The sequence below is a fragment of the Portunus trituberculatus genome, chromosome 29 (assembly GCF_017591435.1).
Source record: "Portunus trituberculatus isolate SZX2019 chromosome 29, ASM1759143v1, whole genome shotgun sequence".
Taxonomy (NCBI): domain Eukaryota; kingdom Metazoa; phylum Arthropoda; class Malacostraca; order Decapoda; family Portunidae; genus Portunus; species Portunus trituberculatus.
The window spans coordinates 4,135,212-4,151,528 of NC_059283.1; the positions used below are offsets into that span (position 1 = coordinate 4,135,212).

At 38.8% G+C, this 16,317-nt stretch overlaps 1 protein-coding gene across 1 annotated transcript in view; it reads left to right on the forward strand.

Annotated features, from left to right (window-relative positions):
• The window catches only part of LOC123510458 (teneurin-a-like), a 462,953-nt gene that overhangs the window by 387,505 nt on the left and 59,131 nt on the right, over window positions 1-16,317 (forward strand). The window contains 1 exon segment of the mRNA XM_045265650.1: window positions 1,899-1,925. Within this exon segment, the coding sequence (XP_045121585.1) occupies window positions 1,899-1,925 (27 nt within the window).

Consider the following 16,317-nt stretch of genomic DNA (forward strand, 5'->3'; position numbering starts at 1 on the left):
ATTAACTGCGCCGCTTTTATGAAATCATTCGCGTCATATTAACCAGCTGGCTAAATCATCAATGCAAGTACAAAAATATGCATGTTTGAAATAAATGTAACTCATCCTAAGCGAAAATACATCAGTTGTTATGTCAGATTAATTAAAGTGGTAAACATGCGTCAGTTTTTATACGCTATACTGCGCCAGGCGAATTAAACCACCTGAACTAAATGCAACACTAAGGCGAAGCACGTTAAACACACCTAACTCAGCAACTCGACTCGCACATACACAAATGCCTCACCATAACTTCCTGGCGCTGCAAGACACACTCAACACACTCAGCGCAGAACATTAGTAAGGGAGTGTGTGGCGATAAGCCGGCGAGATGTTGCTGCTACCTCCAACACAACACAACACAACGCCGCACAACACAAAGGCTGGCTGCGGGGCCTCACTAGGGACTGTGTGTGTGTGTGTGTGTGTGTGTGTGTGTGTGTGTGTGTGTGTGTGTGTGTGTGTGTGTGTGTGTTCCAAAGTCCCCTTAACCTTGTTTCACTCTGTCCTCCTCATCCTGGCTTTACACATTTCCTGGTACACTTTCTTATTTCTCTCTCCCTCCTTGTTCTTTTCTTCCTTCCTTGCTTTATTAATTCATATTAATATTTTATCTTTTTCATCTTTTCCTCGTCTTTATTCAACTTTTGCTTCTAGTATTATGTGTTTGCTTTCATATTTTCATTTTTCTTTCTATTTCTTTGTTCTCAGTTTTTTTTTTTCCTTTTTTCGTAATTGTTTTTCTACGTATTCTTGTCTTTCTGTTTTCCTCGTCCTCTTCACATTTTTCACGTCTTCTTTTCTTTCTCTTTTATCAGTTTTGTGCTTATCATACTCTTTTGTTCTATATTTTTGCTTCCTTTAATCATCCTTGCTTTGTCTTTCTTCTGCCTCCTCAGTCTCTTTGGCCATAATCTCTTCCTCCTCCTCCTCATCTTTTCTTCTCTCTTAAAATCAAGCATTCACCTCATAATTTCTACTCACTTCTTAGAACTCGTTTACCTTCCTTATCTTCCCTTCTCTGTTGCATAGTTTTCTGCTTCACTATCACTTGGGCGCCTTATGACCCTGTTTTGATGCTTAAATCAGTCTATTTAGTTTGTCAGTTTCTTCTACTCCTTTGTTCTATCTGATATTTTCCTGTCAGTTCTTGTTTTTTTTCTATTTTATTTCTTGTTTTATTATCATATTTTGTTACTTCATCTCTTCTATGGTGTCATTCATTCAGTTTCTAATTTTTTTTACTAGTCTATCTTGCTTTTTTTTCTTCTTTTTACTCATATCTGACAATTTCTTTTACTTTATTCCAATCACCTAATTTCTACTCCCAGTTTTGTCGAATGTTTTATCCTATGTGGCATTTCCCTCTACTCTAACCCTATCAACCAATTTAAAGTCCTATCTTATCTGAAAACTCTTATACAACTCCTACCTTTCGATCTCTTCTCCTATGTAATCTATTTCCTTCTGTATTTCCTATTAACCAATTATATCTCTTAGACACCACTTTTCATCACCTTCTAGTCTTTCCCAACCTTATGTGTCCTGGGTGGTAGGGACGCGTCCTTCGCCGCCCACAGGAGGGTGCGGGCGGCGAGGGCGTGGGGGCGGCTGCAGGGAGTGGGCGGGTATGGGTGGACGAGGAGATAGAAGGTGGCCATCGTGTTCTAAACTCCCCCTCCCCTGTATCCCCATGTCTGTCCTATGTGGCGTCTTCTGTCCATATGGTGTTCACGTTCTGCATCTGTTCCGCTATTCGTACCGTACTGTACCGAAACGTACCGTACCATCTGTCTGCAACGCCCACCACCACCACAACCACTACCACCCACCACTGTCTGTAAAATGTCATACTGTAGTCAATTTTGGAGCTCCTACAATCCCCGGTAAGTGGAATGTCTCCCTGGTAGGTTATATTTTTTTTTTTTTTATTGATTTATTTTTTTATTATTATTATTCCATTTTCATTATTCTTTCTTCATATCTTAAATATATATATAAATAAAAATTCTCCCTCCCTCCATTGATCTTAGTTTTCGATTTTTCTTTTATTTTAGTTTTTTTCTTTTTATTCTGCAGTGTATTTTTTTTTTTTTTTTTCTCTTTTTTAACTTTGTTCTTTTTCGTTTTTCTTGTCTTTCATATCGCTGTTTTTCATACGTGTTTTTATTCCTTTGTTATTTCATCTATTTTTTTTTTTTTCTCCCCCTGTTTTTGTTTCTCAGTGTTTCTCTTTCAATCTTTTCATTCTGAGTCGTTTATTTCTCGCCTTTCGTTAATAGGTTCACTTAGTTCAGTTTTATTATATTTTTTTATTGTCATTATTATTATCATTGATCATTCACTGTCTTTATAACTCCCATTCCCTATTATTTGACCTCCATTTTGTCACTTTTTTTCATTTATTTTCATTTATAACTATGTAGGATTTTAATTTAGTTTAGTCTGGCATAAACTGCGAAGAAAATAATGAACGGAGCTTCGTTTTCTTTGTTTCATTTTTATATCTTCATTTTTTGGTCAATTAATTTTTTTTTTTTTTTTTTTTTTTTCTTAATAAAGTTGAGTTTCCACTTTGCTTAGTTCAGAACACGCAATTATTGGCTTTTCTTGGCTGAATGAACGCAGTGGATTATCACCCTTGAGTTCACTATACCATTAGACAGCCATGTTTTTCTCCTTCCTTCAATTATTACAGTTTTATTTCAAATTACTTCATTTATCTCTGTATTATTGCCACCACTTGGTCTCTCACATTCCACCTTCCCTTTTTAATTCTAATGATATTTGAATAAGACAAGTTCCGTACGTATATATATATTCTTACATATTATCATTTTTCTATCTTTTTTATCATCATGCATGTTGCGTTTGTTTAACATTTGTTCCTTTTCTTTACTTACGATACCCAGTTTTTGCATATGTTTTCAAGCTTTGAGTGCAATAGTCACATAATACTCTATAAAAAAAAGATATAAAAAATCACAAAGATAAACATAATTCAGAACAAAAGCCACGGTGATATCTGCCTGTGAGAGGGAGGGAGAGTAAGGGAGAGGGAAAGTGAGTGTGGGTTTGTGTCTTCCACAGTCTTCATGTTGGTTTGTTTACTATTACTTACTCGAAGGATTGTTCTTGAATCTCCTGTACTGGTGTGTGTGTGTGTGTGTGTGTGTGTGTGTGTGTGTGTGTGTGTGTGTGTGTGTGTGTGTGTGTGTGTGTGTGTGTGTGTGTGTGTGTGTGTGTGTGTGTTTCCATGTTTGTGATCTATGTTGGTTATGTTACTCACGTTTAACTAATTCTCATTACTTAACATTTAATTGGTTCTTCTCATGATAATATTTGTATTACTTGTACTTCACACACACACACACACACACACACACACACACACACACACACACACACACACACACACACACACACACACACACACACACACACACACACACACACACACACACACACAACACAACACAACACAACACAACACAATACAAAAACATTTACGTACGCTAGACATCATCACCCTGTACCTTTCCACACCTGTACACCTATTTACCTGAATAACGAAGCCCTTACCTAACCACACACATACACAGAAACCACCACCACCTACACACACACATACACACACACGCTCCCTACTTTCTACTGGTACAGCGCTTTAGCAAGACCGAGAATTCACCCCTTACCTTTCCACACATGTACACTTACCTGAATAACGAGGTCCTTACCTAACACACCTACGTAGAAACCACCACCACCACACACACATACACACACACGCTCTCTACTTTCTACTCGTACAGCGCTTTAGCAAGACCTAGAATGAATAGAGAGCAGCGGTGAGGTAGCCAGGTTCGCAAAACAGGTTAGAGTGGTCGGCAGTTGCATCCATTAATTAATTAACACGCTGGGGAAACTTGCTTCAAGGACCATCAGCGTGAGAGGAGAGTTTCCCGCCGATGCTTCTGTCTCTCCTTGTTTAATGAGTTGCCTCTCGGTCATTATGGAGTTGTGAAGGGAGAAAAATGAGGGTTGAAAGTGACGAAGAGAGAGGGAGTGAGAGAAAGAGGAACAGAGAGTAGTGTCTTTTTTTTTTTTTTTTTTCTCTCCTCTTTAGTCGGTAATGACATGATGTATGATAAAAAGAATTGGGTAGATGGAAGGTCTGTGTGTGTGTGTGTGTGTGTGTGTGTGTGTGTGTGTGTGTGTGTGTGTGTGTGTGTGTGTGTGTGTGTGTGTATTGCTTAATGGGGCGTTTTTATGTGCGTGTTTTTTTTAACAAGTTTCCTCTTTCCTCCTCCCTTTTCCTCGAGATCTATGTAACGCACGGGAAAGACAAATGTCCTGTTTTTTGTGAGTTATTTAAAAGCATCTCGTAAATTGCCTCTCTCTTTTATTATTCTCATTCACATTTTTATTTAGGTTTGGATTGTAAATTTATGTAAAAAGAAAAAGAGGTTTTGTACTCAAGTCGTTTGGGAGTCTCGCATTTTATATTTTGTAAACGGATTTGTCCCCACGAGAGAGAGAGAGAGAGAGAGAGAGAGAGAGAGAGCTGTTTAGAACCCAACTTTCTATTATACCTCAAGTTCACGCTCCTCCTCCTCCTCCTCCTCCTCCTCCTCCTCCTCCAAAAATGGCTTCTACACGAGGTTGCCAAGTCTTAGGAGAGAGAGAGAGAGAGAGAGAGAGAAGTCGTTGTTTAGCAAGCGAAAAGGAGAGAAAACCCTTTGAAAACTTGACATCACAACACGCTCCTCTCCGTCCTGCTCTCACTCCTTTCCCTCCTCTCACTCACCGAGCATAAACAGACGCGCAAGCACCGCCCTGTGAAATATTCCCCGATAAGACGACGGAGAACAAGAACGAGGCACGGAATGGAAGATAAACGTAAAGAGGGAAATGTTTACTGAGGAATATTTTTTGGGGGTGTCTGAGAAATGCACCGCTGGGAAACAACATTCATTCACTTGATATCCGACCGAGATGCTTAGAGTTTTATCGTGTAATCCGCCAACTTACGACCCCCAGCTGGATTCATATTCAAATCAGAGTCAGCGCTACCTGCAAATAAATCTAACCTCTACCCTCACCTGTTCTTAACTCCTTCAATACTGGGACACATTTTTACCTTGAGATTTGTGTATGATTAGACCATTTTATTGACATTAGGAAGGGTCTATGGAGGTCAGGTGATTAATGGTCCACAGTCTTCACGATTTTTATTCCCACATAAGTTACTGAAACTGTTTAAAATCACCAGATAGTTAGAAGAATGAATATAAAACGCGTCATGGTACTCAAGGGGTTAAGATCCTTTTTTTACTTAGATTTTGTTGTACTCCTGTGAGTGTGTATTTTTTTTTTCATGTGTCTCTTTTTCTTCTCTTCTCTCACCTATTGGATGCAAATGGACAGGTGTTTTCCCGACGGAGGCGCCGCGTGTTCAGATCAGATCCTTGCTTTATTTGTGTGGGTAATTATTCTTCCCACACGTCTCGCTTTTATAGTTTGGTGTATGTTTCCCCTCAGATCAAAGGAGTTGCAGAAAGAAAGTACGTGTCAGATATTTGTTTACTAGCTATTTTTTTTTAATTTACTCTATTTCTACTTATTTAAAATCTTTCAGGGAACTTTTTTCTTTAATTAAGAAAGATGTTAGGAGTTTGCAGAATTGCTAAATGACTTTTCTCTCCTTTTTTCTGTCCTCTTCCTTCCTTCTACGCACAATCTCACGGAAAATCTCTCTTTACCTACTATTTTTCCTTCATTATTCTATTTTCTTTTCCACAAAATCGACAACATCCTTTCAGAGCACTCACTGAAGGAGGAAGAGGAAGAACATCAAATACTCCTCGTTTCTCAAAATCAGCGAAATCTTATCAGTTTTTTTTTCATGTATGTTTTCCTCCCTTTTTTTCCCGTCCTGTTCTGTTTGAAGTGTTTGCGCCAAGTATTCCCGGGAGAGCGGATATCGCGGAGGAAACTTGACTCACTCACTCCCTGGTTACCATTAATCAGACTGAACTTGGGACGCGGTGCAATTCCCGACACTGGTTGGCATTCGCGTCATAACTCCTACGAGAATAGATCTTCATAAGGAGCCTCCGTTAGCATGATGCGGGAGAGAGAGGCGCGCTAAACGATTCCCCGCCTACACGTCTTGTCTTGCTTCCAATTCTTAGTATTCGCTCTCTTCCTTGTCATCGTTCTCATCAGGTTTCTTATCTACATCCTTCTTTCCCTCCTCTTCTTCTTCTTATCTTTTTTTTATATTCTTTTTGTCCTCGTTCTCATTTTTGTTTTCTGTCTTTTCATCTTATTTATCTTAACTTTTTTTTTATTTTCCTCTTCCTTCCTGTTTTCTTTCCATGTCTTTTTATCTTTGCCTCTTTTTCTTTCCTCGTCCTCTCTATCGTATTTTTTTCTTATCCTCTCTTTTCACCGTCTTCTGCTCCATTATTCTTTCCTCTTTTCTTTCTCATCACCGTTCTTTTTCTCTATTCTCAACTCTCTTTATCGTATTTTCCTCCCTCTCCTTCTCCTCATATTCGTTCTCTTTCTTATCCTCCCCTCTTTCTCCTCTCATCTTGCTTTCTTCTTGCAAATAATTCACCACTTCTTCCGACTGCTCTTCTACCTCGTCTCTGTTGGTATTTCCATATCTCCTCTTCACATACACAAAAACTCCACTAAAACTCCGCTTAGCATCGCAAACTACCATAAATTCGTAAACGACAGCCAAATACACAATACTCTAAGATATAAAGTCAATAGCTCTTAGAAGGTACTCGATCGTGTCCGCTAGACGGCTCTCTGATCACTAGGCAATTCGTCACTGTCTTTGTGTGATGTTGCCAGTTACACCAGTATTCAAAAACGCCTTCCCCTTTCACTCCAACGATTTTCCAACGCCACAAAGACTATCCTGGTTCTCAAGACAGTTTCTCCTTTTTAAAGAATAGAAATCTTGCTAATATACCACCAGGACCGTGAAAATACTCTTAAAAATACGAGTATCTTCAACTGGAACCTTTGAAAAGCAGTGATGGTGAGAGAGCAAAGTGTTTCAGAATACAGGTCTTAGTATCCCGCTCACTGTTACTCCTCCTCCTCTTCCTATCGTCTGCAAATTGTGGATGAGAAGAATTGGCATAGCTTGTTTGATGTCTCTCGTTTTTTCTTCGCTTTTCTGTTTCCTTCGTACCTCTAGTTCTCTTTTTTGTCTCCTATTCTCTTTTGTCTCCCTTATTTTCTTCTCTGGATTCTATCATTGTATCTCCTTTCTTGTCTTTTCTTTTTCTTCTTTATCCTCTTCTCTCGTTCCATATTTTTCCTCTCTTATCCTCTTTTCATATCCCTTCCTTTCTTTTTATTTTCCTCTCAGCTGTACTCTCTCTCTCTCTCTCTCTCTCTCTCTCTCTCTCTCTCTCTCTCTCTCTCTCTCTCTCTCTCCTTTGAAAGTCCCTCAGGTCGTCCAGAAGCAAATGGCGGCTGTTAAGAGGGTTTTTCTTCTTTTTTTTTTCTTTTTTAGAGGGAGGTTGGGAAATCGGGGGTCGCCGTTCCCTGTCTTGATTTTCGCTTTCGTCTGATTTTTTTTTTCTTTTCCTTTATTTTTTTTCATATCAGTCTTTGTTTAATTTGTTTTTCTTCCTCTGTTTCTTTTGTTTCGGTTTTGGTTTCTTTCTTTTTTTTCGTATTCGTCACGTTTATCTCTTTCTTCGTTTTGATTTTGTATTTTCGAGGTTTATTTCTCTCTCTCTCTCTCTCTCTCTCTCTCTCTCTCTCTCTCTCTCTCTCTCTCTCTCTCTCTTCAGTTAATTCATTGAGTGAGTTATCCTGCTTTCATTTTCTTTTTACGATATATTTTTTCCGCTCGAAACTTTTCATTACTTCGTCTTGAGGATAAAAAAAAACGAAAAACTAAAGAAATAGATGATCATAATAATTCATTCTGTAGCATCGACGTCAACAATAAGAAGTTGAGGACGAAATACTCTCTCTCTCTCTCTCTCTCTCTCTCTCTCTCTCTCTCTCTCTCTCTCTCTCTCTCTCTCTCTCTCTCTCTCTCGTCCCCCAAAATAGTCCCAGAGGCATAGGAAATATTTACTGCACGTCTTGCGCGGAGGAGCGGAGGAAGAGGGGAAGGCGAGGACCATAAAGAGGAGGGAATGGGAGATAATAACCCCCTCGAGGGAGACAAGTAAATAAAGAAACGAGGAAGAAAACGCATCAGGAAAACCACCGCCCGACGCGAGACCAAGAAAAGAAAACGGAGAAAGCAGAGAGAAGAACATGGACTAAGAAAAGACGAAGTAAACAAGATGGAGAGAAAACGGGGAAAGGTAGGAATGGACGAGGAAGAGAGGAAGATGTAGAGGTTATAAAAATCAAGAAAACAAGGAGGAGAGAGAAGATGAAGAAGTAGAAACGAATGAAAGAGGGAGAGAAAGGGATGGACGACGAAGAAACTAGAGAAAACAGGGAACAAAGAGAAGATAAAGAAGAGATGAGAGAAAAGAAAATATAATACGAAGAAAAATTATGGTCGATGCTGGAAAAGATAATTAACCAAAAAAATTATCAGGAAATGAAGGAAGAGAGTTACAAAGGTAAATGATGAAAAGAATTAGTACTTAAAAGCAACGAGTAAAAATTAAAAGAGAGAACGAGAGTTTCAATTCCAAACGAACCTATGAAAGAAGATAAAATGAGGATCAGGAAAATTAAAAAGGTAAAATCAAAAGACTAACAAACAGACAAAAGAAAAATAAAGAACACAGGAAGTGATTTGAAAGAATAACAAAGGGACTGGAGGAAAGAAGGAAGGAAAAGGAGAAAGCAAAAGAATAAAGAAAAAAAAGAAAATGAACCAGAAGTGAAGAAAGAAGTAAACGAAGAAGAACAGATGGCTGAAGAAAAAGAAAATCAAGACAAAAAACAAAAAGTGAACTAGAGCAAAAAGAAGAAAAAGGAAAAAAAAACAGTAGGAAGAAGAAAGAATAATGAACAAGAACAAAAAGAAGAAAAAAGTAAAGAAGAACTGGAGGAAGAAGAAAAAGAAAATAAACAAGAACAAAAAGAAAAAATAAAGAAGAAAAGAAGGAAAAAGAGCAAAAATAGGAAAACAAGAATATAAGAAGAAAAAGAAGAGTAAAAAACAATAACATGAAAACAAAAACAAGGAACGAAAGGAAGAAGAAAAAAGAAGAAGAGAGGGACTAAACTAAAAGAATGACGCAAGAACATAAGAAAAAGGAAAAGACTCAGAAAAATCAACCAGAAGACAAGACAAACCAGGCCCACAAGTATCCACGTATCCGGCACGCGTGATTCCTTCCACACTCTGCATTTATTATGACAGGCGAGGCGGCACTGTGGACTCAGAAGGTGGTTGGAATTCCTTACAAGCGGAGCAAGACCTGAATCTGCAATGAGTCTACGCCGCCCTCCCACCCATCCACCCTCCCACAGTCCATCGCCGCGGTCAGATACTGGAAATATAAGATAAATATGAGATCCCTACTACTTTTTTATGGTTGAGTCGTATAGTTGTTGATAGATGTGTTTTGCTTACCCGGTTTTGTAATTTTGATAGTTTGAGTTGAACTGCAAATTGTACAGAAAATCTAGGGAGTTGGAAAGGTTTATAGAATTCACGTTAGTCTTCAAAGTTCAAACCGGAAATCTGTAAGGGAATTTATTAGTTGATGTTTAAAATGTATTAAATAGGTTTGGGCAAAGGATTTTTATTATTTTATTATTTCTTTTTTTTATGGGTGAATAGTATAGTTGTTGATAGATGTGCTTTGCTTCCCCGGTTTAGTAATTTTGATAGTTTGAGTTGAGCAAATTGTCCAGAAAATATAGATAGTATAAGTTTTCTAGGATTCACGTTGGTCTTCAAAGTTCAAACCGGAAACTTGTGAGGGAATATATAAGTTAACGTTTGAAATATATTAAATAGGTTAAGTTTTTTTTTTATTGCACAGGTATAAACAGGTCTATTTTTTTTATGTCAAGTTCGAAAGAAAAGAAAAAGTTCCAGCATCTTTGGAATATTATAGGTTTAGTCGGTTCATTCCTTCTGTGTTAGAATCTAGGAAAAAGATGTTTGCTCGTTATAACAGTATGGATATAAACAGTGCTACTTTTATATCAACTTCGAAAGAGAGAAGCGTCCCATCTTTGAAATCGTATAGGTTTAAATACTTTATTGCTTCCCGGTTAAAATCTGTTAAATAAATCGTTCGTTCATTATGATAGAGTGTTTATAAACAATTTTTTTATGTCAAGTTCGAGAGAAAAAAAAAGATTCCAGCATCATAGGAATATTATAAGTTAGTCAAATCATTGCATCCCACTTAGAATCTGAAAAAAAAAAAATCGTTCGTTCTTTACAATAGTGGTTATAAAGAATTCTACTTTTTATGTCAAGTTCGTTAGAGAGAAGCGTCCTGACATCTTTGACATCGTATAGGTTTAAATACTAAATTGCTTCCCCTTTAAAAACTGTTAAATGAATCGTTCGTTTGTTTCAATAATGCAGGTATAAAAAAAATCAACTTTTTTTTGTCAAATTCGAAAGAGAAGCGTTCCAACATCTTTGAAATCGTATAGGTTTAAATACTTAATTACTTCCCCATCATAATGAAAAAATATATAATTCACGTGTTTATATAACGCTAATTTGATTGTCTGTCAGGTAAAAATCCTAATACCTTTGCAGGTGTAGACAGGTTCATAGACATTAACATCATAATCGTACAGATATAGACAGTTTTTTATCATGTTTATTAAATTGTTAGATAAAAAAAAAGACCATACCAGGAAGAAATATTAATCTCCCATAGTTTCCTTGTTATTAAAGTGTTCTAACCCAATTCAACACTGGGACACATTTTTACCTTGAAATTTGTGTACCATTAGACCATTTTATTTACATTAGGAAGCGTCTATGGAGGTCAGAAGATTAATGGTCAGTCTTCACTATTCCAACCCCCACATGAGCTTCTGAAGTTGTGTAAAATCACCAAATAGTAAGCAGAATGAATATGGAGGCGCGTCATGGTATTGAAAGGGTCAATAATTATACAGATTAGGTGCTAGTAGGGTTGATATTTAGGAGATTTTATTAATGAAAGCAAGAATAGGAATGAAGTTCGAGTTTAAAATTTTGTGTTAGTTTATGTGTCTCTTTGTTTCAGTATAGGAGGTGGAGGAGAATTACGTTCCCCCTCCCTTTTCTATGTTTTATCTCCCCTTTTCATACTCTTCTATCTTTATTATCACTTCCTTCCTCTCCTTCCCCCCTCTTCCTCCTCCCCCTCCTCTTGCTCCTCTCGTTCTGAATTCCATCTTTTCCTTGTTTTAGTTCTCCTTTTCCTTCTCTTTCATCTTTATCCTTTCCTTCCTTAACTGTATATTGGTCCTCCTCCTCCTCCTCCTCCTCCTCCTCCTCCTCCTATTAATGTCTCAAGCAGGTTATTTAGTGTAGATGTAGGCAATCCAAGGCACGTTTATTGTATTTCCTTTCTTTCATTCTTATGGCTTACAGAATAAGTAGTCTCTCTCTCTCTCTCTCTCTCTCTCTCTCTCTCTCTCTCTCTCTCTCTCGGTCTCGGTAATTGCTTTTTTTATGCTCCAGCTGAAGTTTGATTTTTTGTGTGTGTGGAATGTTTTTAGAGTGTGGCAAAGTTGTTCTTTCATGTCTATTTTTCGCGTCGTTCTTTGATGACCCGAAGCAATGGAACGTTTCATTCTCATAATTGCGTAATCCAGCGACGGAAACACACGCGAACAACAAATGTGGAAGATATAGCAAAGGATTAATAGAAGAAAGAGGAAAACTAGGAACACACGCGAACAACAAATGTGGAAGATATAGCAAAGGATTAATAGAAGAAAGAGGAAAACTAGGAACACACGCGAACAGTAAATGTGGAAGATATAGCAAAGAAATAATAGAAGAAAGAAGAAAATTAGGAAAAAAATCTGAAAAAAAATAGATAGAAACATGCAGTAACTAGAAAAATTATATATGTTTTGTTTTTCTTTGGTAAATAAACAAAGGTTCATTTTGCGATTTTACATGAGAAAGAGAACATAAAAGTAAATCGTTCAAGGTCAGAAAAAAAACAGAAAAAAGACATGCAATAACTAGAAAAATTAGAAATGTTTTATTTTCTTAGGTAACAAAGATTCATTTTACAATTTTATCTTGAAAAAGAAAACGTACAGGTAGAATAGTCAAGTTATAAAGGTAATATCTCGACTTGTACAACTAATAAACTACCTCTAGGAGAACAGGATACAGTAGAAGGGAAAACTTTTGAGGGCGTAGGAAAATGTGTTAAAAAGGAGGAAGTATCACAGGAGGGAAAAAAACAAAAATCGTGTGAAATATTTGTGTAAAGTTTGTTATTTTTTCTTGCTTTACTCTGGTCTCATTTCCTCTCTTCGTTCTTTTTTGTCTTATTTTTTTTTTCCATTATATTCATTTCTTTTATTTCCTTCTCTTATTTTATTTCCTTTCTTGTTTGTTTTTCTTTTTATTCTTCTCTCTCTCCTTTTTCTCTCCTTTCCTACCTTCTCTCTCTCTCTCTCTCTCTCTCTCTCTCTCTCTCTCTCTCTCTCTCTCTCTCTCTATTTTCATACATTATTTCCTTTCATCTATTTTTCCTATTTTTTCCTATTAATAATACGCTTTTGTCTCTCTACTAACACATACAAGTAAACCTTCACTGAGAACCAATATACTATCAGTTTTAATAACAATATACATCTGATACTGATATTTTATTCATTCACGCATTTTTTTTGATAATTTTCCTGATATTCAAATTGCATCAAGACTTTTTTTTTTTTCATTTTTCGTCCTTTTTATCCAAGTCTACCTTTCCCCTAACTGTTGACAAGGAGGAAAATGATATTACTCTTTCCCTCACCTGTCCCCTCGACTCCACCACCCCTCTCTCTCCCTCTCCCTCTCACTCTCACTTTCTCTCCTCTCCATGACTTCCTCTCCTCATTTTTCTCTTGTAAATGTTCTCTTATTTTCGTGTCTTTCTGCTGTAATGTCTCTTTTTTTTTCCTTTCCCTCATTCTCTTGTTCTTTTCCCCTCTCCTCCTCCTCCTCCTCCTCCTCCTCCTCCTCCTCCTCCTCCTCCATATACGGACTCCATGAGGTAGAAAATGAACCTTAACCGTAATTTTCCATCTTAAAAACTACATTTGAGGGTTTCTTGGGAAGCCGAACTGGGAGAGAATGAGGAGGAGGAGGAGGAAGAGGAGGAGGAGGAGGAGGAGGAGGAGGAGGAGGAAAACATCTCCAGAAACCCTCTAATACTTGTTTCCATCTTCCTGTTTCCCTCTTTCCTCCTTCCCTTATGTCCTCCTCAACTCTCCTTTTCCCATACATTATTCTCTCTCTCTCTCTCTCTCTCTCTCTCTCTCTCTCTCTCTCTCTCTCTCTCTCTCTCTCTCTCTCTCTCTCTCTCTCTCTCTGCAATGCGCTAGTCTCTCCCTCTCCTTCTCCCATTTACTCTCCCTTCACCCCCAAAAAACAGGGACGGGGAGGAATGTAGGTACCGCAGTCCTCCTCCTCCTCCTCCTCCTCCTCCTCCGGTTGTCTTATTTTCCTTCATACTTACGCAGGAGGGATGAAGAAGAGCATGAAATCTCTCTTCCCATCTCTCCTCTTTCCTTCTCTTTCTTCCTTTCTTGCTTCTTTCCTTCCTTTCCTTTGCTTTATTTCTCTTTTTTCTCTTATAATTCTGATTTTTTTCTCTCTCTCTCTCTCTCTCTCTCTCTCTCTCTCTCTCTCTCTCTCTCTCTCTCTCTCTCTATCTACTCTTCTTCCCACTGTCTTTCTCTCCTCTCTTCTCTCCCTTCCATCGCCTTCTATGCTATTTCTTCCCAACCCTCTTCTGTATCTACTGCTCTACTGTTTCCTTTTCTCTCCCCTCTCTCTCTCCCCTCTCCCCTCTCCCTTTCCCTCTCCTTCCCCCCTCTCTCTCCCCTCAGGACCTTGGGGAGTTGAGGCAATTTTGCGGGATTACAAAAGTTCATATGCAAATAACCTTTTAATTATTCATTAGAGCGCTTAAGTCAACACGTGCTGGCAAGTTTCTCCTTCATATTGGCCTTCTGGAGTTATACACTGGGGAAGTCTCTCTCTCTCTCTCTCTCTCTCTCTCTCTCTCTCTCTCTCTCTCTGGTAATGTCGAGTATCGTTTTGTTGATAAGAAATCGTGTATATTTCAAGGTATTTCTCTCTCTCTCTCTCTCTCTCTCTCTCTCTCTCTCTCTCTCTCTCTCTCTCTCTCTCACACAATGGTAGGAGTCATTGTGTAACGTTCCTAACTAAATCAGATAGGAATTATGAATAGTTGCTTCTCTCTCTCTCTCTCTCTCTCTCTCTCTCTCTCTCTCTCTCTCTCTCTCTCTCTCTCTCTCTCTCTCTCTCTCTCTCTCTCTCTCTCTCTCTCTCTCTCTCTCTCTCTCTCTCTCTCGGGGTAAGAAAGAAAGAGAGTGATTGTTCTATTGTGAGAGAAAATAAAAGCGAAAGTTAATTTAGGAAGTAAGTCAAGGAGGAGAAGGAAAGCAAACTGTATTAGAGAGGAGGAGAAAGGCGGTGGTCAAGTAGGGCATGAATAAATTGTGTGTGTGTGTGTGTGTGTGTGTGTGTGTGTGTGTGTGTGTGTGTGTGTGTGTGTGTAAGACTTGCGTAAGATGGTTAGATTTGATAGTTTGAATTGAAATGAAGAAAATAGAATAAAAATTGTGTGTATGTGTGTGTGTGTGTGTGTGTGTGTGTGTGTGTGTGTGTGTGTGTGTGTGTGTGTGTGTGTGTGTGTGTGTGTGTGTGTGTGTGTGTGAGACCTGCGTAAGATGAATAGATTTGATAGTTTTAATTGAAATGAAGAAAAATAGAATGGAAATTAAGATTGAAATAACTTTAGTTGAAATAGAGGGAGTTAGTGTAGGTTTTATTTAGTTCGCGTTGATCGAAGTTGAAATAGAAAATATGTATAGGAAATAATTAGGTAGCGTTTGAAATTAGATTAAATAGTTTTGGAACTGTTCGTGTGGAAGAAATTGGTAGAATATATTAAGGAAGTAATTACAAGGGTTCTCTTAAGACTCGTTCTGCTTGTATGGTTCGTGTATAGTATTTTGTGTGCATTTTTCCCTTTTTTTCCCATATTTTTTGGTGTTTCCTTCTATATATTAAGGAGAAACAAGAGCAGTCCTTCGTAGGTATAAGAATTTTAAGTCACTGGGGAGAAGAAAAAGGAATTACCAGGCAGATATTACACCAACGTGGAAGAAGAAGAAACAAAAGAGAACAAAAAAGCATCACATTGCTTACCTAACCATCATGACTCAACTGTAAACTACTGCTAAAAAAATATATCCAGAAATAGCTCACTTTTTTTTCCCAGTAGTTAACACGAGTGCATATTTTACTTCTTGTTTATATATATATTTAATACTTCACTCTCCCATATCCTCGCTTCCGCTTGTTGTCCTTGTCTTCGTGTCCATGTGCCAATCCTCCCCCTCCCCTCTCCCTCCCGCATGTGTATGACCCTCCCTCCCTCTCCCTCCGTGTGACATGACACTTCCCCCCCCTCCCCTAAGTGTCATGCACCCCCTCCCATCCTGTGTCACGTCCCCAGGCCACCAGTGTCAAATATGTGTGTGTGTGTCAAACAAAAAGTATATAGACCAAAAAGAAACTTGTGTGTTGGGATCCGCCGTGTCCCCAAGGCGGCCTCGGCCCCGGCACGTGCAAGAAGGAGGGTGAGTGGCGGTGGTCAAGCTCTCGTGGGCGTGGAGAGAGTGGGCGGCCCGGTGCTCGGCTATGTGGGGCGTGGGCGGGGGGAGGTGAGAGGAGAGCAGCAGTAGCAGCAGGGGGAGAGGGAAGGACACAGTTTGCTCCTTCCCTCTCCCTCCTGGCATCATCACGCCCCCAGAGGAACTGAAAGAGTCCTCCCTAGGATGGAGAAGAGGGAGAGAGTCCAGGAGTGAAGGAGAGCTTGCCACGCCGCCCACCTCCGGACTTTTGGCTCTGCTGGGGCGGAGCGCGGCCTTGGCGTAGCTGATAGTGGCGAGGCGCGGACTGCCTCCTGGCGAGTCCGGCCCCAGAGTCGAGCCCTCAGAGTAGTGGTTGTTCAAGGACCTTCAACAGAGAAAGAGAGAAAACCAAGAATAAACCTGACTACTTTCTTCGGATTTTTTCTCCCAGAATGATTACTGTTCTAC